Source organism: Chaetodon auriga, chromosome 14 (genome assembly GCF_051107435.1).
Source record: "Chaetodon auriga isolate fChaAug3 chromosome 14, fChaAug3.hap1, whole genome shotgun sequence".
In the NCBI taxonomy this organism is placed as follows: Eukaryota; Metazoa; Chordata; class Actinopteri; order Chaetodontiformes; family Chaetodontidae; genus Chaetodon; species Chaetodon auriga.
In genome coordinates, this window is record NC_135087.1 from 327,501 (window position 1) to 349,202 (window position 21,702).

The following is a 21,702-nucleotide window of genomic DNA, read 5'->3' on the forward strand; positions in this document are numbered from 1 at the left end:
CGCTCGCTGTCCCCTCACCGATCCGCCGATATTGACGCTACAACCCGCAGAAAACGATGACTCGTGTTCAGTCGCAGTGAACGTCGCTAGCTAAGTTAGTGAGAGCTGTTTGTGCCACATATTTGATCAGATCGGCAGGGAGGAGGAGGGAGGGGGCTGCACCGAGCCAGAAAGAATGCCTGAGCTAACACAAGTGAGTGGCTAGTTGGTTAGCTTAGCATTATTTTACAACCTCAGGGCAGTTTGACACTCCGTCCCCGTCTGTCCTCTGTTGATCGCCAGCTTTAATCACTCGCCCCGTCCTGGTTTGTGTCTTTCAGTGATCCAGAATCTTTCGAGCTGGACTCCCTCAAATAGCCGGAAAGATGAAGGTGAGTGTTTGACCTGCGACACACACTGAAGACCATGTTGTGGGTCTGAGCTCCGTGTCCACACACCGCTCCAAACAGGGCTCTGATGGTCCTGTACCGGTTTCTTCCCAGTTAAAAGACTTGTCTCGGTCCAGTTTATGTTGTCTCTCATTGGATCAGTCTTTACATTGATGTTCTCTAACACAACATCAGGCGCAGTGAGGTTGGCATGATTCAAGGTTTCTGTGAGTTGACTGACAGAAAATTAGCTGCCGTCTATCCTGATCACCTGTTAATCATTTCAGTAATGTAACAGGAAGAAAAGTCAAACATTTGCAGCCTCTTAAACATGAGCACTGGACCTGTCATCTTTGTTTTATATCCCAGTAAACAGAGTCAAACAAGCAGCCTTTAGTGTTTTTCACTGATTTCTGATGTTGTATTGCGAGGAAATGTGCAGATGAAGTCACAATGACGGATTTAATCCCTTTGCTGACCTCTGAGGGACAGTTTGGATGGTTTCTAATGACGAGTCTTCACTGAGGACCCAAACAAAGACAGTAGCCTGTCAGTCACCTTGTTGCCGTCTGAGTTTGGGTCCAGGTCTGGACATGTACCTTGTGAAACTTGTGAAAACTGTCTGTCCCAGGACAGCAGAGCAGAGACAGGTCTTCAAACTGTGTCGCGTTCCTCAGAGTTTTACCTCTGTTTCTTCCTGAGGAAAGCAGCAGCTGATCTGCGACACTGAGATTCAGTTATTAGCAGAAAAATTGTAGCGTACCGTAGTCCAGCTCAGGCCTTCAGTCAGCCTTAACTAGAGACACAAAGACAGAAGAAGATTGTGTGCAGACTGATGGAGCCTCACACATTAAGGACTCATTGATCAGCCCTGAGGACGGACAGAAGACAGACAGACAGACTGATCCAGCTGTAGAATCACATGAACATCTGCATGTTAATTAAAACGCATTTGTCCTCAGATGAGTCCAAGAAACCGAACCAGCGTCGTCCCTCTGCTTTTCCACAGTCATATTCAGCAAACTGTTTTACTTCAGTGTCTGAACCCTCCAAAGTAAAAGTCAGGAGAAGCACCAGCGTGTGCTGAATTCAGATTTCTGTCTGTATTTACTCGTCTTTCTGTTTCACTGGACTCACGAGATGAAACCATGATGAATAAATCATTGTGCGTAGAGATGCTCCGTGTTTTCTCACTAACACTGAGAATAACACTTATGTCGACTTTAAAAGTCCTGAAGTGAAATCTGACCGTTTCAAAGATGAAAGAGCATTTTTAGAGACATTTGAAGTTTCCTTTTTGGTTGGTCCTCTTTGTCTTCAGGTTGATGCAGCTTAAATGACTTGATAATGGCGGCGTCCCACTGGAGTCAAGGCTCATAAAAGTACTTTTGGTCAGACTTCTTGAACAGATTCTCCACAACAGAACGTTTCTTTTCACGCCATTAGAAGCTTCTCCAGAGGAACACATCATGTGACCAGGCAGTGAGGGAGCATGGGTAATTTTAGTGACGTGACACTGATCACAGTTACTGTCTATGAACTGATCTACGTAGATTTATGGAAAAGCAGTTTAACACTGAACACAACGCTTCTTTTGTTTGGGTGAGTAAAAGCATAAAGTCAGCTGTCACTGTTCAAGGCAGAGGCATCCGCAGCCTTGGCATGTCTGCTGTCATGAGGCTAACGTTAGCAGCTAACTATGCTAACTATGCTACAGTGACAATAGAGGTGGAGACAGGCTAAAACGTAGCTTCTTATTAAATGTCAGCAGCTGTCAAACATCAGAAACATGAATGTGGATTTGGTCTGAGTTCAGTTTTCAGACCCGCAGCTGCAGCTTCTCTCCTGTGTGCTGCAGTGCATGCTGGGAGTGTGTTTGTGTCCTGATGTTTCGTGTGTGTGTGTGTGTGTGTGTGTGTGTGTGTGTGTGCGCGCGCCAGGCAGCAGACGAGCCTGCCTACCTGACAGTGGGGACAGACGTCAGTGCCAAGTACAGAGGAGCTTTCTGTGAGGCCAAGATCAAGACTGTGAAACGCATGGTGAAGGTCAAGGTAAGACCTGAGCATGGTCAGTGTCTCCTGTCACATACAGGACAGTGACAGCAGATAAACTACAGGCTGCATGTCCACAGTCCTCCATGTGTCTGTCCACGGCTGCGCTAGCTGATCACTGAGCGGATCACGACTTTGTTCAGCTTTGTGTCCTCAAAGTTCAGGACAGAAGGAGCAGTGTGCTGTACCTGTCTTACACCTGGAACAATGAGACGCAAACTTTAAAGCAGTTTGGACATCCAGTGGAAGACTTTAGTAGGACCAGTGTGTCCACATTTATCACTGTCCCGTGTCTCTAAAATCTGTCCCATATGTCCGCAGCAAAGCCTTCACCGCTGTCTCACTGTGTCTTCAGGTGACTCTGAAAGGTGAGAGCACATCCCAGGTGGTGCAGGACGACCAGATCAAAGGACCGCTGAGGGTAAGGTGGTGATGATGATGAAGATGACGGTGATGATGAGTCACTGTCGCCTTGGAAACGGCAAACTATTCCTTTAAGACATACGTTGTGATGTGAGACGAGACTTTGAAATGAGGCTGAATGTGGTCTTACTGTGTGTTTCTGTCTGTCCATCTGTCCCTCAGGTGGGCTCCACAGTGGAGGTGAAGACTAACGAGGGTTTGTCCAGCGAGGCCGTCATCAGTAAGCTGACAGACGCCAGCCTCTACACTGTGGGTGAGTCTCTGGTCCTGCCTCCTGATTGGTCCACAGCCATCACTGCCAGCTTCTACACAAAATTCACTGGTTAGACGTAAACGTCATGGTGTCGATGATTATATATAATAAGGGAGGGAGAGCCAGAGTCAGAGTCTTTAAAGCTTGATAGATAAGATGGAGAAGAGAGCAGACTTGGCCTGAGAATTTGAACCAACGCAAGTTCCACGTCACTCCCCCTCCCTCTCCGCTGCACTCATGCCCTGCCTCCAAGCCCCTCCTCCCCGCGGTGTCTGCGCGGCCACCGTGACAACCAGTAACATTAGCCTTAGCATCGGAAACAAGCTAATTCTGCTCAGCTGCTACATCACAGTCGCTAACATAGCATCTGTGCTGCGTAGTGTTACTGTGACAATCACCATATTAGCTTTGTGGTTACTTGTTGTCTTGGCCGTATATGCTGCTGTTGGCGGCGGTATGGGCAGTTTCTCCTGTGCGGGTGGCTGTTGCTCCACCGTAGCTTTCACTGGCCTCCTGACGCCGCTCACAGAGCTGTTTGACTGAGCGGCAGCCGGCAGCATGAGTGGAGGGAGGGGGCGCTTCGCGGCGTGTGTGAGTAGTGATTGACAGATGTCAGACACTCCCTCAGACGCTCCTCTGACTCTGATTGGTTGTTTTGTGTCGTGCACGGTGGATTCTTGCACATGGCAGTAGGAGCAGTAGGTGGGACCAATGGAGCTGTTTTTTTTTTCACAGATTACATGTTTCATGTACTGCTGTCTGGACACAGGGACAGTTTTAGCAAATATGACCAAAAATTATCTTTATATCTTACCTACTGCAGCTTTAACAGAGGGAAAACTGGAAGAAAACTCAGGGAGAGCAGGAGGGGGACGTCTTCAGGACGGACAGACAGGAAGTAGATGTCAGGGGACGACCGTGTAAACATGTATATGAAGGTTGAGGCTCTCCAGGTGTCACTAAAAACACCTCAGTCACATAACCTCCACTCACCATGGAGACGACAGTGAAAGAGAAGCAGCCACAGTTTGGACTGTTGAAGGCTGATCCCAGATCAGATTTCTGTCTTACAATTACAGTTAGTTATTTGGCAGATGCTTTAATCCAAAGCAGCGTTGAGCAGACAGCAGTCTTCATGACGTGACACTCAGAGCGCACGCTGGAGACGCTCTGATTGGTGGGGAGGCGGGGAGGAGTGATGATGCTGAGAAGAGATTGTGCTCAATGAGCTGATGATGTCACGTGTCACATCTTCTCTTGGCTGTCTGACCAATCTGGTGGCAGTGTGCAGTACAGACAAATGTTCTACTGTCATGTGACCTTGCTCACTGCAGCCAATCAGCATCTCTTGTTCTGCTGTTTGGATCGTTTCACCTGCAGTTAGAACGCGCTGTCTGAACCAGCGCTGTCTGCCTTTCTGATTGGACAGGAAGTGGATGTGTCTTGTTTCCTGTTTCACCTAGAAACAAATGTGTGTGTGTGTGTGTGTTTCAGTGTTTGATGATGGAGATGAGAAGACTCTCCGTCGTACGTCCCTGTGTCTGAAGGGAGAGAGACATTTCGCAGAGAGCGAGGTAAGTCTCACACGCAGGCGGGAGGGACTACTTCTCAGACCTGTGTCCTTCCACCGGCCTGGACTCTGAAATACCTGAAATCATCTCAGCTGAAGATATTAGACTGTGTTCAGAATAATAACCTCGTTGTCTTGTCTCCCATCCTCAGACGTTGGACCAGCTGCCGTTGACAAACCCAGAGCATTTCGGCACTCCGGTCATCGGCAAGAAGTCGAACCGCGGCGGGCGGCGTTCATCCCAGGCTGTGTGAGTCTGCTGTTCTTAAACTGAATGTACAAACACACAAGTGGTTTCACATCCGATCACGACTCACTGAACAGCTTTATGAAGCGGTCACAGGGAGAGTTTCCCACTCCTGGCTCAGATTTCATAATTCGTCTCCTTTGTTTGGGACGTGTGCACATTTCCAGCTGGTGGTGTTTCAGCCCGTCTGAGGCTTCTTTTCTGGTCTTGGTCCATGTGACTGAAGTCGTCCTCTTTACAGTTGGAGCAGTTGGCGTTGTCTCGGCTGGTCCTGCTCTCCGTCTGTGTCACGTTCGCTGTTCTCCATGTGTCTTTGTGTTGCCTTCATGTGTTAAGCGTGATATGAAACGATGGATGTTTTTGTACGACGGTCACATGGCGCAGCTTTAATTCAAACAGATAACAGAAACCCTAACCCTTACCCTAACCCTAACAGAAAGGATTCAGCAGAGACGGACACAGGACAGAGCACTTCATAGACACATGACCACACTGTCTCCTGACCACAGATCCACACTGAAGCTCTGAGTGAAATGTTGACATCCAAATCAGTTCGTCTTCATGATGGGACATGAAAGGATTTGTAGACAGGAAGTGGACTCAGGTCTGGAGGGCAGTTAAAGGCCAGCTGGAGCTGCTGTTGGTGTTTGTCATGTAAACCAGTGAAAGCCTCACGTGACGAGCTGCTGCTTCAACGTTTTCTACTTTCCTATCAAAAGAGACGTTTGTTCGTCTGGGAGCTTATTTTCCCAATGCGACGTCAGATCTGACCCTGGATCAGGCCTGAGTCCAGCCCAGATCGTGTCTGACTCCACCCATATCCTCCAGCCCAAAGACAAGACCTGAAGCTGCTGCAGTCACATGAGCCTGAGTCTCTTCCTATTACATTTAACTGGACATCTGTCTGACTGTCGGTCTGACTGTCTGTTTGTCTGTCTCTCAGGGCTGATGAGGAGAATGAGTCTTCGTCCAGTGAGGAGGAGGAGGAGGACAGGAGGAGGCTGAATGATGAGCTGCTGGGAAAAGTCTGCAGCATTGAGAATGAGGAGGAACCAGGCAACTGGTACCTGGCTCTGGTAAGCAGGCACACACACACACACACATACGCACAGACACACCTGTATCTGATTGGACAGTGAAGACATAAAAGTTTGAGGCAACCTGATTGGTTGAAGCAGAATGAATAGACGTATTTAAGCACACAGTAAGAAAGTTGATATTTGTACACACTGATATCAGATATTGACGGTGAGTGCTTCAATATGTGAAGGAAGGACAGAATTGATTAATAATGTCAATGATAAATAACAGAACGAAGACACTGTCCACCCCCACAGGGGAGGCTGTTGATGACATCATCAGCTCATTGATTATCAGCAGAGACTTGAATCAGTTCATCAGTTTCATATCAGATCGACAAAAAGAAAGAAGTTTGATGATTTAGTTCAGTGTGAACAGGTGACCTCAGTGAACAGGTGTGAACAGGTGACCTCAGTGAACAGGTGTGAACAGGTGAGCTCAGTGAACAGGTGTGAACAGATGGCCTCAGTGAACAGGTGTGAACAAGTGTGAACAGGTGAGCTCAGTGAACAGGTGTGAACAGGTGAGCTCAGTGAACAGGTGTGAACAGGTGACCTCAGTGAATAGGTGTGAACAGGTGACCTCAGTGAACAGGTGACCTCAGTGAACAGGTGACCTCAGTGAACAGGTGTGAACAGATGGCCTCAGTGAACAGGTGTGAACAGGTGAGCTCAGTGAACAGGTGTGAACAGATGGCCTCAGTGAACAGGTGTGAACAGATGGCCTCAGTGAACAGGTGTGAACAGGTGCGAACAGGTGAGCTCAGTGAACAGGTGTGAACAGGTGAGCTCAGTGAACAGGTGTGAACAGGTGACCTCAGTGAATAGGTGTGAACAGGTGACCTCAGTGAACAGGTGACCTCAGTGAACAGGTGTGAACAGATGGCCTCAGTGAACAGGTGTGAACAGGTGACCTCAGTGAACAGGTGTGAACAGGTGACCTCAGTGAATAGGTGTGAGAGAAAGCATGCTGAACATCTTAATGAATCATTTCTATAAATGATGTGATCAGCATCACTGATCTTTGTTGGAAATGAACTCTTCTGAGCTGAAGTGTTTCATTAAACCAGATTTCTGCAGTGTCCTCTGAAAATGTCCCTCAGGGGACTGAATGATCTGTTTATCTGAACTGTCACCACTCAGTCCATTCAGGACAGCCTACATGTTCGTTTAGCTTTCACTTCCTTCAGTGAAGACTCTGAGCTCTGAGTGTGTCTCTGTGTCTCTGTCTGTCTCTGTTTGTCTCTGTCTGTCTCTGTTGCAGGTGGTGTCTCCCAGCTGTAACGATGAGCTGCTGGTGAAGAAGGATCAGTGTCTAGTCAGAGCCTTCAGCGACTCTAAGTTGTGAGTTTACTTTGACATGTTTCTTTTTCTTATTGATCTTTGATCAGAAACAGATCAGCTGTATCTCATCCTCCTACTTCCTGTTTGCTGTCATCCTGCAGCTACACGGTTGCGAGGAGACACGTCCACGTCGTCGGCTCCATCGGCACTGCCAAGTCTGAGTTCTCCAACAGGAGAGGTGAGGCACTACGACTCCCACAATGCACCAGGACACTGACTCACCTGTCAGAACTCAGTGCGGTCATTTTTCTGTTTCTCAAACAACCTTCTTCCTCCTCCTCCTCATCCTACTCCTCCTCCTCCCCCTCCCCCTCCCCCCGTCCTAGGTTTTGAAGCAGCCCTGATGTTCCTGAGGAGCAGGGAGGTTCCAGATGTGTGGAAGATGGACATGAGTCAGATCCTGGACTCGTCCTCCAGTGACGATGATGAGGACGATGAAGAGAAGGAGAGTGATGATGAGGAGGAGGACGAAGAGGAGAAGAAGAAGAAGAAACATATAAAGGAAGAGGTGAGCGTGATGTGAAAGCAGGTGAGTGATGGGGCTGTGGGCTCGAATGCTGACGTGTCTCTGTCCGTGTTTCCGTCCAGCCGGAGGAGGAGCTGGACCCGGAGGAGAGAGACCACTTCCTGCAGCAGCTCTACAAGTTCATGGAGGACCGAGGTGAGACTCCCACAGCAGAGGACTTCAGACTCCTGAGGCCCCGTCTGTCAGAGGGGCCCGAGTCATGATCACACATGGTTTTCTTCTAATCTGCCTGTCTCTGTGTGTCCTTCAGGGACCCCCATCAACAAGCCCCCAGTGTTGGGTTATAAGGACCTGAACCTCTTCAAGCTCTTCAGGCTGGTCTATCACCTGGGAGGCTGCCACAAGGTGAGGGCCGTCTTTCTGCCTGTCTGTCTGTCTCTGTCCATCTGTCTGTCTCTGCCTATCTGTCCGTCTGTCTGTCTGCCTGTCTGTCTGTCTCTGTCCATCTCTGTCTGTCTGTCTGTCCGTCTGTCTGCCTGTCTGTCTGTCTCTGTCCATCTCTGTCTGTCTGTCTGTCCGTCTGTCTGCCTGTCTGTCTGTCTCTGTCCATCTCTGTCTGTCTGTCCGTCTGTCTGCCTGTCTGTCTGTCTCTGTCCATCTCTGTCTGTCTGTCTGTCCGTCTGTCTGCCTGTCTGTCTGTCTGTCCGTCTCTGTCCGTCTCTGTCTGTCTCTGTCTGCCTGTCTGTCTGTCCGTCTGTCTGTCCGTCTGTCTGCCTGTCTGTCTGTCTCTGTCCATCTCTGTCTGTCTGTCTGTCCGTCTGTCTGCCTGTCTGTCTGTCTCTCTCCGTCTCTGTCTGTCTCTGTCTGCCTGTCTGTCTGTCTGTCTGTCTGCCTCTCTGTCCGTCTCTGTCCGTCTCTGTCTGTCTGCCTGTCTGTCTGTCTGTCTGTCTGTCTGCCTGTCTGTCTCTGTCCGTCTCTGTCCGTCTCTGTCTGTCTCTGCCTGTCTGTCTGCCTGTCTGTCTGTCTCTGTCCGTCTCTGTCCGTCTCTGTCTGTCTGCCTGTCTGTCTGTCTGTCTGTCTGTCTGTCTGCCTGCCTGTCTGTCTGTCTCTGTCCATCTCTGCCTCTCTCTCTCTCTCTCTCTGTCTGTCTCCCTCCCTCCCTCTCTGTCTGTCTGTCTCTCTCATTGGAGCCCAGTGGGTCATGTGACCTGCTGAAGTCCACCCGCGATGATGCTGTGAAGGGTGAAGTCCTGTGATGTCACTTCCTGTATGCTGCACAGAGACAGCTGTATGTGACCCTGTTCTTCTTTGTGTGTTTTAGATTGAGTCTGGGACCGTGTGGAAGCAGGTCTACATGGATCTGGGGATCCCTGTCCTCAACTCTGCTGCGTCCTACAATGTCAAGACGGCCTACAGGAAGTAAGAGAACACACCTGCTCCCTCACAGCAGCACGCCTTCACCTGGTTTTTAATATGATGAGACAAAGGAGACCAAAGAAGAGCGTGCTGTAGTTTCAACACGAGAGATCGTGGATTAGATCTGGACCCATGTGTCTGCTGGTCTGTGGATCTGTAGCTGGTCTGTCAGCTGGGCTGTGGATCTGTCGGCTGGTCTGTGGATCTGTCGGCTGGTCTGTGGATCTGTAGCTGGTCTGTGGATCTGTCAGCTGGTCTGGATCTGTAGCTGGTCTGTGGATCTGTAGCTGGTCTGTCGGCTGGTCTGTGGATCTGTAGCTGGTCTGTCAGCTGGTCTGGATCTGTAGCTGGTCTGTGGATCTGTAGCTGGTCTGTGGATCTGTCAGCTGGTCTGTGGATCTGTAGCTGGTCTGTCAGCTGGTCTGGATCTGTAGCTGGTCTGTGGATCTGTAGCTGGTCTGTCGGCTGGTCTGTGGATCTGTAGCTGGTCTGTCGGCTGGTCTGTGGATCTGTCAGCTGGTCTGTGGATCTGTAGCTGGTCTGTGGATCTGTAGCTGGTCTGTCAGCTGGTCTGTGGATCTGTAGCTGGTCTGTCAGCTGGTCTGTGGATCTGTAGCTGGTCTGTCGGCTGGTCTGTGGATCTGTAGCTGGTCTGTCGGCTGGTCTGTGGATCTGTCAGCTGGTCTGTGGATCTGTAGCTGGTCTGTGGATCTGTAGCTGGTCTGTCAGCTGGTCTGGATCTGTAGCTGGTCTGTGAATCTGTAGCTGGTCTGTGGATCTGTAGCTAGTCTGTGGATCTGTAGCTGGTCTGTCAGCTGGTCTGGATCTGTAGCTGGTCTGTGGATCTGTAGCTGGTCTGTGGATCTGTCAGCTGGTCTGTGGATCTGTAGCTGGTCTGTCAGCTGGTCTGGATCTGTAGCTGGTCTGTGGATCTGTAGCTGGTCTGTCGGCTGGTCTGTGGATCTGTAGCTGGTCTGTCGGCTGGTCTGTGGATCTGTCAGCTGGTCTGTGGATCTGTAGCTGGTCTGTGGATCTGTAGCTGGTCTGTCGGCTGGTCTGTGGATCTGTAGCTGGTCTGTGGATCTGTAGCTGGTCTGTCGGCTGGTCTGTGGATCTGTAGCTGGTCTGTCGGCTGGTCTGTGGATCTGTCAGCTGGTCTGTGGATCTGTAGCTGGTCTGTGGATCTGTCAGCTGATTGATGTCATTTCAGTAAAAATGTCTCTTCATAGTTCAAGAGGAGTTTGATCTGAAAACTGATCAGTATCTCGATTAAATGATGGAGGCTGTTGATGGATCATTGTCTCATGTTGAGCTGCCCTCAGGATCAGGTCTGTGATCTGGACTGTGACGCCGTTCATCGGGTGTTGTGGATGTAGATATCATGGGTTGTTCTGTGCTCTCTGTCTCGTCAGGTACCTGTACGGTTTCGAGGAGTACTGCCGCTCTGCCTCCATCACCTTCAGGACCATCCATCACAACAACCCGCGCCCTCCACCCGCTCCGGCCAATCAGAAGCAGGTGGGGGTGGGGCTTAAAGAGCACAACACACTGCCGGTGAAGGCGGAGCCTGTCGATGACAAGATAGAGGAGGTGGAGTCGGAGAGCGAGAGCGAGAAGGAGGAGGTGAAGGAGAGACAGTCGTCCCCGAGGGTGAGACGACAGACACTCAGATTCAAAGTGAAACTTTAGACGCAGCCGCTCGTCTTCCTCTGACTGTAAACCGCCGTCAGATCGGTCCAGGTCCACGCAGCTGTCCTGAGTCCTAACTGATGTCTTTTGTCCAGGAGTTTCAGAGCGAGGCGACATTCAGTCGGCTCTCTGGACAATAAAACCACATGTGCTGATGTCACAAAGCTTTTGATTGGATTTGATTTGACGGCGTCAGATGTGCATTTAACACCCTCAGCGACCTGATGAGCCAATCAGCTGTCTCAGCCAGTAGCCGAGGACAGTTCAGAGATGCTCTGCTTTTAGTCCTTTACAAGACACCTAAAGTTTTTTGTTCTTTTTTTGATTCACAGTTAATGTGCTGAGAGCACGGCCAAACCACCAACACCCGGAACTGATCACATGACAAACGAGCAGTTAAAACACAGCACAGGGACAATTCACTGTCAGGGACGCTCATTGACACCGTGAGGCTCCCTGTCCGTCCTCTGAAGCCTGAACAAACCGTTTCTCTCATTGGTTCAGCCTCTTGGAAAATGAGCGTCTGTCTGGTTCTGAAGGAGAATATTGAAGACAAATGTTGACTTTTCTGAACCTGAACCTGAACCAAAGTGTTTGAGTGGCTAACTGTCCGTCTGTCCGTCTGTCTGTCTGTGTTTTAGGGGAGGAGGAGGTGTGTGGTGAGTCAGGTGAAGGCAGACAGAGACTCGCCCTCCAGACCAGAGAAAAGAGGAGGAGGAGGAGATAACATTGAGGAGCAGAGGGAGATTAGGAGACGTAGCAACAGAAGAATGGATGACTCAGAGAAAGGCTCTGAGGACGAGGAGGAGGACGACGACGATGATGATGAAGACGAGGAGGAGGTGGAGAGGAGGAGAGAGGACAGGTGAGGCAGTTCAATTATAACGAGTATTTTAATGTGCAGGACGAAGCCTGAGAGACTCGACTCAGGGCAAAAACCTACTGCTCCACCAAAGACTGAACCTCATCTGATAGTGTGTGTGTGCGCGTGCCTCTCTCTCTCTCTCTCTCTCTCTCTCTCTCTCTCTCTCTCTCTCTCTCTCTCTCTCTCTCTCTCTCTCTCTCTCTCTCAGGAGTGAGGATGAGGAGGACGAGGACTCTCTGACAGGGACGAAGGTCAGGGTGAAGTACGGCAGAGGAAAGACTCAGAAGATCTACGAGGCTCACATCAAGAAGACGGACGTGGACAACGGAGAACAGTTCTACCTGGTTCACTACTACGGCTGGAACGTCAGGTGTGTGTCTGCCGCCCTCTGAGTGTTTGCAGGTGTGTTAGAGTTCAGGTGGTGTCGGAGGCGGAGTCTGTCCTGAAGCAGGTGTGTCTGATCCACAGGTATGACGAGTGGGTGAAGGCCGATCGGATCATCTGGCCTGTGGAGAAGGGAACCAAGAAGAGACAAAAGAAGAAGGTGAAGGTGAGCTCGCCGTGGTCACGTGACCTGCTGAGGCCTCGGGTGATGATGCTGAGAAAGGTTTCGCACGCTGGACTGAAGTCCTGTGATGTCACTTCCTCTTGGCTGTCTGACGAGAGCATAAAACTCCACTGTCCAATCAGTGTGTCCTCATGTCACCTGTGTGCACGTGTGCGTCCTCGTGCACGAGTTATGAACAGAGGTCGTAAACTCTTGAAAGTCTGAAAACAGTCTCTGTCTGTCTCCGTAGAACAAAGACAAGGACGAGCCGGAGCGAGATAAAGACGAAGAGAAGATGCCGTCGATGGTGGCGAAACCTACAGGAGCGAAGCGTGGCCGTCCTCAGATCAGGACCACGCCCACCAGCACAGCAGGACGCAGCGTCTCTAAAACGCCCAGCAACGAGGGACGGTCCAACGGCAAGAGCAGCAGGACGGAGACACCATCCAACATGGCCAATGGAGACAGTAAGAGACGCTGAGCGCGCTCAGACCTGAATCAGCTGATTAACTTGACTCACCTGTCCAGCTTTTAATGCTCAGGTGAGGCTGCTGTCACTTCACTTAGACGTATCATCCTCTCTGCAGACACTCCTCGCAGAAGAACCCGAAGAACGTCAGGCATGTACGACTCCGACAGAGCGTCCAACGGTGAGAGCGAGTCCACTTCCTGTTCCTGTTTCCTGTCATTGATCCAGTTCAGCCAACTAATCATTGTCTCTCTGCAGAGGAGTCTGGGAACTCGTCGGAGGACAGCGAATCAGAAGACCCGCCTGACAAGAAGCCGTCACCGTGGCGAGGGAGGAGCGAAGCCCCACCTTGCCAGGAGGAGGAGGAGGAGGAGGAGGAGGAGGAGGAGGAGGAAGAGGAAGAGGAGGAGGAGGAGGAGGTGGTGAAGAAGGAGGTGAAGAAGGAGGAGGCAGCAATGGCGGCAAGTGAAGTTGCAGATGTCACAGTGACTGCTAACGTTGACAGCACAGCAACGGCAGGACAGCTGCCCGCCGCAACTGCACCGCCGTGTCCCAGCATGCCTCAGGAGAAAGCTGACAAACTCCTGAGCCAATCAGAGAAGGAGGCAGAGCCAGGGGAGGAGCCTGCAGTAGAAGCTGCCGTGCTACCTGTTCACCTGGACAAGGAGAACAAAATGTCTCCGGTGCAGGAGCGAGCGGCGAAGACTGCGTCCATCCAAGAGAAAAACAAGATGTCTCCTGGACAGGAAGCGCTCACCAAGACGTCCCCCAGCAGGACAGAGGTGTCCTCCCCTCAGTCTGCTCCTGCTGAGGAGGAGGACAGCAGGTCCACTCCTCTTTCCTCCCCCAGGGTCAAAGGTCGCAGGACCAACCCTAGGGAGACGGGCTCTGAAACTCCTCCCAGAATCCCCCTCTGCTCCCCCGCCCCCGCTGCCAGCCCCTCCCACATGGCGCCACTGTCGTCTCCTCCTCACAGTGTCCTGAAGAGACAGGATGAGCCCATGGTGGTCCTCCACTGCCTCCCCACCCAGCGCCTCCCCCCTGAGTCTCTCACCGCTGACTCCGACACAGACTCCGCCACTGAGGAGGAGGAGGAGGAGGTGGGGTTACCTGAAGAGAGGAGCAGCTCTGCGCTCAAACGGAAGGCGGCAGAGCAACGAGCAGCAGATAAGAAGCTCCGACCCGACAGGAGGCAGGAGGAGGCGGCTTCCCCCAAAATACCCCCTGCCCCGCCCAAGATGGCTGCCGGAGCATCGCCCAAAACACTTCCCTCACCTGCGTGCAGAGGGGAGTCAGAGAGGAGGAGTGAGGGAGTGATGAAGGCGGAGGAGTGGCCTCGCCCAGCTGAGGCAACGCAGAGGGAGGCATTAGAGGAGCGTCTGACGGGCGTAGCCTCACAGGAGCCAGAGACGCACACGGGGACCCCTCCCCCTGCTACCGAGGCCCTGGGCCCCACCTCCACCGAGGAGCTGGAGCCACAGATCGGCCCCGAGGCACTGGTCTGCCACGAGGTGGACCTGGACGACCCGGACGAGAAGGAGAAACCCTCTCCCTCCCCCTCCCCAGAGCACCTCCTCCTAATGATGAGGGAGCCGCAGCAAGCCCCGCCACCGCTGCCGAACCTCCTCCACACTCCCCCCCACCTGCCCCAGCCTCAGGTCCGCCCCTTCCTGCCAGTCACCGCCCCCTGCCCGGAGGAGCTCCATCCAACCGGGAGTGCCGCCGAGGAGGAGAGAGGGGCAGCAAGGGGGGAGCAGGAGGGAGACTCCAGCCCTGGGTTTGATGGCAGCGCCTCCTCCTCCACCTCCCTGCTGTCGCTGCAGGAGACCAAGGACAGAGGTGAGACCAGGGACAAGTCATGTGACCGCCTGACGTCACATGAAACGCTGGCCAGCTGACAGAGCAGCCAATCAGGACCGAGTATTTATGTCTCAATGTCATGAGTGTGTGTGAGTGTGTGTGTCACACACACTCATTCAGACTGCACTTCCTGTTGTTACCTGTAGACTCCTCAGCCTGATTGGTTATTTGGTAACCTGTGTGACCTTTGACTCCTCAGGTCAGAAGAGGGTGATGGACTGTAACTCGAGCCCGACGGCCAAGAAGCAGAAACGCAACCAGAAACGACCGCACACACCCGGGAAGGTGGAGAAGAACGGAGCAGGTGTGTGTGTGTGTGTGTGTGTGTGTGTGTGTGTGTGTGTGTGTGTGTGTGTGTGTGTTTCTGTAGTGAATTAAGACATTAATGTGGGGGTCTATGGGGACCATGTGTGTCTACTCGTGTTCTCATCAGTTAAACTGAACTCAGATCTGTTGCAGCCTGAGTTAAACAGAGATTAAACTGTCCTCCTGTCTGTCCTCCAGGTCACAGCAGTGACAGTGAGGACCAGTCTCGTCTGTCTCTGTCTCACAAGGCCCAGAAGTCTCGTTGTCCCGCTCTGTCGTCTCCGTCCTCTCAGAGCAAAGACAAACAGAACTTCTCCCCTCAGAGGACGTACAAATGGACCTTCCAGCTCGGTGAGTAACTCCTCATATTGATCCTGAACGATCACAAGATCACTCCAACCTGCGTGACCTGTGAGGAGTCACAGTCATCACTCCTCCTCCTCTTCCTCAGATGAGCTGGACAGCATGTCGAGCACAGAGAGGATCTCCTTCCTGCAGGATAAGCTGCAGGAGATCAGGAAGTACTACATGTCCCTGAAGTCGGAGGTGGCATCCATCGACAGACGCAGGAAGAGACTAAAAAAGAAAGAGAGAGAAGGTAGGAGACGCAGGGCATGCTGGGAGAACCATGCAGCCCATCACATATTTCATTTATTGACAACATGGACGCTCACAGCTGCTGCGTGCTGAGGTAATCCAGTCATGACAGTGACAGTCATCATGTGACTTCACTTCCTGAGGAGATCATTGCCTGGTGTCCAATCAGAATAAACCTCCAGAGAACTGAGGATCCTCCTGCTTTAAGTTCTCCTCAGTATCACAGTGATCCAGTGATCCAATGATCCAATGAGCTGTACATCCATGAGTACACTGACAACAGCAGTGGCTAACTCGAGCTGCTAGCTAACAGGAGTGGCTAACTCGAGCTGCTAGCTAACAGGAGTGGCTAACTCGAGCTGCTAGCTAACAGCAGTGGCTAACTCGAGCTGCTAGCTAACAGAAGAGGCTAACTCGAGCTGCTAGCTAACAGGAGTGGCTAACTCGAGCTGCTAGCTAACAGCAGTGGCTAACTCGAGCTGCTAGCTAACAGGAGAGGCTAACTCGAGCTGCTAGCTAACAGGAGTGGCTAACTCGAGCTGCTAGCTAACAGGATTAGCTAACAGCTGATTGAGCAGACTGTTGATGCCGACACTTTGACTGAATGTAAAGAGGAACGAGAGGAGGAGCTGACAGGAGGTCACGCTGTCTGCAGTCATTACTGAGGGGAAAATGACCCACAGGCAGCTGGTGTGGACATCAGTCATCTTCTGCAGACAGACAGAGACACAGCTTCAGGTCATTGATCCTCCTCCTGAATGCTGTCATTGTTTTAGAGCCGTGACGATCAATCGATCAATCGATTGAACAATGTTTCTTAAAGGTCGTTCAGCTGCAGGAGTCCACGTTCGCTGTCTGAGGTCACACTTATTAGATTTTACAGAGACGTCCGACAGATGAATGATTCATCAACAATGGAAAGAATCTGTGTTTGTCTTAGTTATTGATCACCTTCATTGATCAGTGTTCATCTTGAAGTCAGGTGGAAACATTTGTGTCTCTGTGTCCTTCAGTGTCCAACACGACGGCGTCCACCTCGTCGGGCTCCTCAGACACAGGTATGAGTCCGTCCTCGGCCTCGCCAACTCAGAACACCGTCGCTGTGGAGTGCAGGTGATGACACGCCCACCCAGGCCCCACCCACTCCTGCACCATCACCTCCTAATTCGCCCCACCCCCTTTCAGCCACAGAGTCCGCCCACACTGTCAGATTTGAGGGCATGATGGGGAAAAAAACAAAAACTTACCTGCAGGTCAGAGTCTGAGCTCCCACTGACGCAGTGACTGATGGGAGGGGGCAATACCGCCTGACTTTAGCCCCGCCCCCTCACATATGAACTGATTTCCTGTTTGAGACAAACAAGTCCGAAAAATCAGCCGTCTGTTGAACTGCCACAGAGTCCTTCCTTCCTTCCTTCCCTCCTTCCTTCCTTCAGTGCATTTCCTAATTTCAAAATAAGAGGGATGGGGTCAGAGTTCACGGTTTAGCAGCACAGCTCATTATGCAATGTTTTTCATTCATTCCGGTTTTTTAAGAAAAGATTAAAGACGTTTCCTGACTTCCTGCTGTGAGTGTTTTTGGCCTTTTTATATGAAATCAGAGCTTTTATTTTGGTAAAAACAAACAAAAAAAAAATCCCAAAAAGTTTGAGGTCACAGCGGGAGAGAATACGAAATGTTTGTCGAGATGAACATTTTGGTTTTTGTTGAAAATTTCTTCAGTTTGTGAGATTTTTTTGGACGTGTTCGTTTGGAAGGTCGTTAACATCCGAAAAGAAGAAAACTTACTTGAAAATGATCAGATGTTAAATTTATTGATCGGTTTGATTTCCAGCTTGTTTTCTCTTCATGTCTCACTTTGATCCAGAGTTGAAATTCTGATTTTAGAAGAAGAGAAAATTGACTTTGTGTCAGAACTGAGACTGAAAATGAATTTCTTTTAAAAAGCTCTGTTCTGATTCGCTGTGATTTGGATTATTTTGAATAATCACAATTTGGACAAGTTTGTCCGTTTTCTTCTTCTCTGGCTGATTTGAGCTTCCACACGGTCGGCGCTAACGTCGCCCCCCCTCGGAGGATCTCTGCTGCACTACTTCCTGTTCCTCCCTGGTTCTTCTTCTGTGGTGTGGTCTCTGTGGCCGTGACGGACGGCTGTTTTCAGCTCCTGAACATTTCTTTGTTTTGTACATAAAAGTTCTGAGTAAAGAAAAGAATAAACCACGCCATGTATTTGAGAACTACATTTTACACGCCTGTAAAGAATGATTTATAGTATTTTTTAAGAGACGAATGTTTGTACTGTTGTATTCTGAATCCTCAGTTGTTTTTTTTTCTATGTGGTGTTTTGCTAGCGGCGGTTTGAGAGCGACGACTGTAAATAAACACACACTTCCTCCTGACAACAGAAGCCATGTTGGACAATAAACAGCTCTCTGTTTCTAATAAAGTTTTTAAATACGTCTCCATGAGTCCTGGTCCTCCTCCCACACTGAGACATCAGAGACCAACGGGGAAGGTGCGTTCAGGTGCAGACGTGGCGTCTGTACAGGACCTATGAGGCTCCAGCAGCAGCTGCTTAGCTTAGCTTAGCAAAATGACTGGCTCTCCAAAGGACACAAACCGTCCTGCTCCATCTGCTGGTTTTTGTCCGGATGAATCGGACGAGATAAGACGGATGGACTTTTTGAGACGTGTAAATGAGCTAAAGCGGCTGAACGTGATCATCACAGCAGAACTGACAGCACAGACAACATGAGCTCTCTGAGCTTCAGACGTTCCCACTGCAACAGTGCAGAGGCATCGTTCCTCAGGTTCAACTGTGTGACAGCTGAAAAGCCGATTGAGGCCACGTTTAACACATTTTATTCTTACATTGACATAAATGACTCACATTTAACGACAGTTCAGCTGTTTCTGTGCACAGGTGAAAAATCTATGATCCTGTTTGGACAACAACTTTTAATGAGGTAAAAGAAAACGTCTGCAGTCCAGAGTCTTTATTCATCCTCCTGGGTGGATCTGCTGGACTGGTCAGTCAGATCCCACTCAGCCCGCCGGGGTCTTCCGATCGGTCCGGTTCAGCGAGGTTGTCCCAACAGTCCGGCTTTGGCAGCCAGAGCCTCATTCTGCTGGATGTGGTACTCCTGGAAACGCATTGAGATCCGCTGGGTCATCTTCAGATACTTCTGGAGACACGACTCGGAGCAGCTGGACTGAAACAACAGATGAGACAACAGACTGAACAAAGACGGCAGAAATCAACAGAAAACTATTCAGTTCATTCAAGATGGTGAAAAAATGTTTATATTTAAATATAATACTACAGCAACAAGGCGAACGGTTAGCTAACAGGCTACCAGACGCATGGTTAGCTAACAGGCTAACAAACGAATGGTTAGCTAACAGACGAACGGTTGAAAGGATGGAAATCTGCTCATTGAAGCTTTGTATCATGTAAAAACAGACTTCCTGCTTGACTTCTGTATTGTTAATTATTATTAAGACCAAAAACTGACAAAATAACGTGAGGAAGACAAAAAGAGTGAGAACATGATAATTACTGATCATTCAGGATCCTCAGTGATCATTCAGGATCGAGCGGTGATCACTTACCTCCTCCGGCTTCACGTCCCTGCTGGTGAAGTCTTTGATGCAGTCCATGAAGCAGTTCTCCGTCACCTTGTTGTACGTCCCCAGAAATTCCTTAAACTGAATCACAAAAACACAATCAAGTTCCCGACAGGAAGTGATAATCAATGATCATCTAAACATAAATTAATGGACTCATCGTCTCACTCCAGTGTTTAATACTGCTTGTCTAGTGCCATCAGCTGACAGGATCGATCGATCATTCCTGACTTTCTGTAATGCAGTGAAATTTAAAACCGATCAAACAAGCCAGTTACCTGTTTGATCTGGTCGGACTCGGACACCTGGACCGCCATGATTCAGTCTCTGTAAGGGACAGCACACGTCAGGACTCCTGCTCCACACCAGAATACATTCAAAAATGTGACATTTTACTGTGACTCCTAAACCTGAAGCTGAGTCATCACTCAGATTAGATCCTGTCAAAACGTTTTCAGAACTTTTTTCATGGAGTCAAAGCTCTGCTATGTTTCTGAGCAGCGTCCGCCCTCTCACACCTGAGGACACATTTGGAGGACTGTCGTCTGGTCCAGAAAGGGTCAGACTGATGGTCAACGACACAAGCTGGACACTGGGGCTCGTTAAACAGCTCTGCAATCACACTCTTGTCGTACTTTCTTCTTTCTTTCTGCAATTATTTTCCAGCAGGACCAGTAAGCTAACAGCTAACGGTAGCTAGCATTAGCAGCATATTTCCGCCCTCCGTTCGTTCTGGTTTGACTGTTTCCGGGTTTTACTGTAAATTTCATCGCTCATTCTCCCGCATAACAGACACCTGCTTCGCGTTAAAATACAAATAATAACCAGAATATGTATTTCATCTTACCTGTGGACGATATTTGATCTGAGAATCCTTCAGAGGGACATGTGACAGGACATGAGACCAGAGGAAGACAGACACAAACCAACCCGCAGATTCAAACCTCTAAACGTTTATTTTAATACATTTTGAAAAGCAGTAATGATTCATCTGAATACCGACATTAAACTATATGATAACATCATTCGTAAAGGGTCAATGAACTGGTTCGGATACGAATCGATAAAAAATAAAATTAATCAAAATGTGACGAAAGTTAATCCCGGAAATCCAAAATGTAACGGTGCGCTACTGAAGAGACCTTCCGGAGTGGTACAAGTGCGTAACAACAGAACAATAAAGTTCCTGACTTTCGATTAAATCAAAATAAATTTAGGGTTTCCTCGCAGAACAAAGAACAAGAATATTTATGTAACATCGCTGTGTTCATATAATTAACAAACATTTTCACAACAGCAGTCATGTTCAGACAGACAGTAAACAGATATTTAAGTCTAAAAATGCCCAAAGATTACATTGACAGAAGGAAATAAATATTAAGACATTAATATTACTTTAAATATGTTATAATTTTTTCTCCCCATATTGTATCGTCTTATCTACTTTTGTTTGTTTTTTAGTTATTTATATATTCAAGCTGAGTAGGTCGTTACTCAGCAACGAGTGAGGAGTGAATCCGGAGCAGAAGAGTGAGGCTGACACACCAGTCTTCATCCTTCATTCCAGATTTTTGAATAAATGGATTTAAAAACGTGTTGGATCCAGTGGAGCAATGCTGTTTGTCTTTATTTAAAGTTTTAATTTCACGCGCATTCCTTCACTGTGTTTTCATTCAACGACGCACGCCTCGTTTGTGAGTTATTCGCTTCTGTTTCTGAATTTAGTGATGGAGTGAGACATCTGTCATCCGCATTTCTATCTCTGCTCCGAAGCGGAAACCGGAAGTGCGGTGTTTTGTTGTCAGCAACAGTTGTTGTTTCCACATTTGTGTCTTTGACACTTTAAGTTTCTGTCGTTTTTAAAATGTCTGACGTGTCTTTGTGTGTTTAAGATTTATGAACGTTTTAAACTCCATTTCTCTGCAGTAACTCTCGTCGTTAACCGAGTTTTAACCACCCAGCTGCTCTTCGGTCCCGTATGACGCCGGAGCGGGAAGTTTGAACGTGGCTAGCTGAGGTTAGCCTGTCGGCTAATGGCTAGCTAACGTTCTACTAAACAATTGTAATTAAACCTCAATTAAAGTGACCGCCAGCATGCGGTCTCAGCCGGACTCCAGCTCAGACAAACCGCGGCCTTTATCTGGTGAAACCAGTGTAGATCAGTCCTCCTGCAGCTCCGACACCGGGGACGTTTTAATCCGGTCCACTCGGGTTCTTCTCTCTGATCGGAGACACGAAGCTGGACCAGGACCCGGATCTGTCCAGATAACCGTCCAGAAACTGCGGGGCCCTCGCGTCCAGCCTCCTGTGGCCGAGCAGCAACAGCAGAGTGTCGGGACCGTAAAGCAGCAGCGGCCGAAGCCTCGACAGACGCCGCGGGAAGCAGGGCGCCCTCAGCCCGGTAAGAGCTCCGGCAGGTGTTCGGGATCCACCGGTGACCGACCGGCGCCAACATGAAGCTGTTAGGTTCAACACAGAGTCAGTTTTCCCTCAGTGCTCACAACATAATACAATCACACATCATC

General features: G+C 49.7%; 3 protein-coding genes and 1 non-coding gene across 11 annotated transcripts in view; 3 read left to right on the forward strand and 1 right to left on the reverse strand.

Annotated features, from left to right (window-relative positions):
* Nucleotides 1-18,010, forward strand: part of arid4a (AT-rich interactive domain 4A) — an 18,819-nt gene extending 809 nt beyond the window's left edge. The window contains exons 1-25 of one of the 2 annotated variants that reach the window (XM_076749567.1): nucleotides 157-193; nucleotides 321-371; nucleotides 2,309-2,419; nucleotides 2,775-2,840; nucleotides 3,005-3,095; nucleotides 4,590-4,669; nucleotides 4,818-4,915; nucleotides 5,856-5,988; nucleotides 7,256-7,335; nucleotides 7,437-7,513; nucleotides 7,662-7,843; nucleotides 7,924-7,996; nucleotides 8,112-8,206; nucleotides 9,123-9,220; nucleotides 10,630-10,867; nucleotides 11,548-11,771; nucleotides 11,980-12,141; nucleotides 12,240-12,321; nucleotides 12,569-12,785; nucleotides 12,906-12,968; nucleotides 13,046-14,626; nucleotides 14,847-14,951; nucleotides 15,152-15,304; nucleotides 15,405-15,551; nucleotides 16,564-18,010. In XM_076749567.1, coding sequence (XP_076605682.1) covers nucleotides 366-371; nucleotides 2,309-2,419; nucleotides 2,775-2,840; nucleotides 3,005-3,095; nucleotides 4,590-4,669; nucleotides 4,818-4,915; nucleotides 5,856-5,988; nucleotides 7,256-7,335; nucleotides 7,437-7,513; nucleotides 7,662-7,843; nucleotides 7,924-7,996; nucleotides 8,112-8,206; nucleotides 9,123-9,220; nucleotides 10,630-10,867; nucleotides 11,548-11,771; nucleotides 11,980-12,141; nucleotides 12,240-12,321; nucleotides 12,569-12,785; nucleotides 12,906-12,968; nucleotides 13,046-14,626; nucleotides 14,847-14,951; nucleotides 15,152-15,304; nucleotides 15,405-15,551; nucleotides 16,564-16,667 — 4,266 coding nt within the window. In that variant the 5' untranslated portion in view covers nucleotides 157-193; nucleotides 321-365 and the 3' untranslated portion in view covers nucleotides 16,668-18,010. Of the gene's footprint in view, nucleotides 1-156; nucleotides 194-320; nucleotides 372-2,308; nucleotides 2,420-2,774; nucleotides 2,841-3,004; nucleotides 3,096-4,589; nucleotides 4,670-4,817; nucleotides 4,916-5,855; nucleotides 5,989-7,255; nucleotides 7,336-7,436; nucleotides 7,514-7,661; nucleotides 7,844-7,923; nucleotides 7,997-8,111; nucleotides 8,207-9,122; nucleotides 9,221-10,629; nucleotides 10,868-11,547; nucleotides 11,772-11,979; nucleotides 12,142-12,239; nucleotides 12,322-12,568; nucleotides 12,786-12,905; nucleotides 12,969-13,045; nucleotides 14,627-14,846; nucleotides 14,952-15,151; nucleotides 15,305-15,404; nucleotides 15,552-16,563 lie in introns of those variants that run through there. The other variant, XM_076749566.1, reaches the window with a different exon arrangement.
* On the forward strand, nucleotides 12,356-12,435 carry LOC143332292 (small nucleolar RNA SNORD53/SNORD92). Its single transcript, XR_013078202.1, has one exon. It is a non-coding gene; the product is annotated as a small nucleolar RNA SNORD53/SNORD92 (small nucleolar RNA).
* timm9 (translocase of inner mitochondrial membrane 9 homolog) lies at nucleotides 17,010-21,012 on the reverse strand. The gene is made up of 4 exons (XM_076749569.1): nucleotides 20,025-21,012; nucleotides 19,456-19,504; nucleotides 19,163-19,258; nucleotides 17,010-18,762 (listed from the first exon to the last, which is right to left on the reverse strand). Exons 2-4 carry the CDS (start codon nucleotides 19,492-19,494, stop codon nucleotides 18,628-18,630), a joined length of 270 nt encoding a protein of 89 aa, XP_076605684.1. The 5' UTR covers nucleotides 19,495-19,504; nucleotides 20,025-21,012; the 3' UTR covers nucleotides 17,010-18,627.
* Nucleotides 20,871-21,702, forward strand: part of kiaa0586 (KIAA0586 ortholog) — a 29,467-nt gene continuing 28,635 nt past the window's right edge. For all 7 annotated transcript variants that reach the window (XR_013078189.1, XR_013078190.1, XM_076749561.1 and 4 more), the window contains exon 1: nucleotides 20,871-21,578. Coding sequence is in view for 5 of the 7 variants with exons in the window: in XM_076749561.1 (XP_076605676.1) it covers nucleotides 21,272-21,578 (307 nt within the window). In the remaining 2 variants the exon portion in view is untranslated. The remainder of the gene's footprint in view (nucleotides 21,579-21,702) is intronic.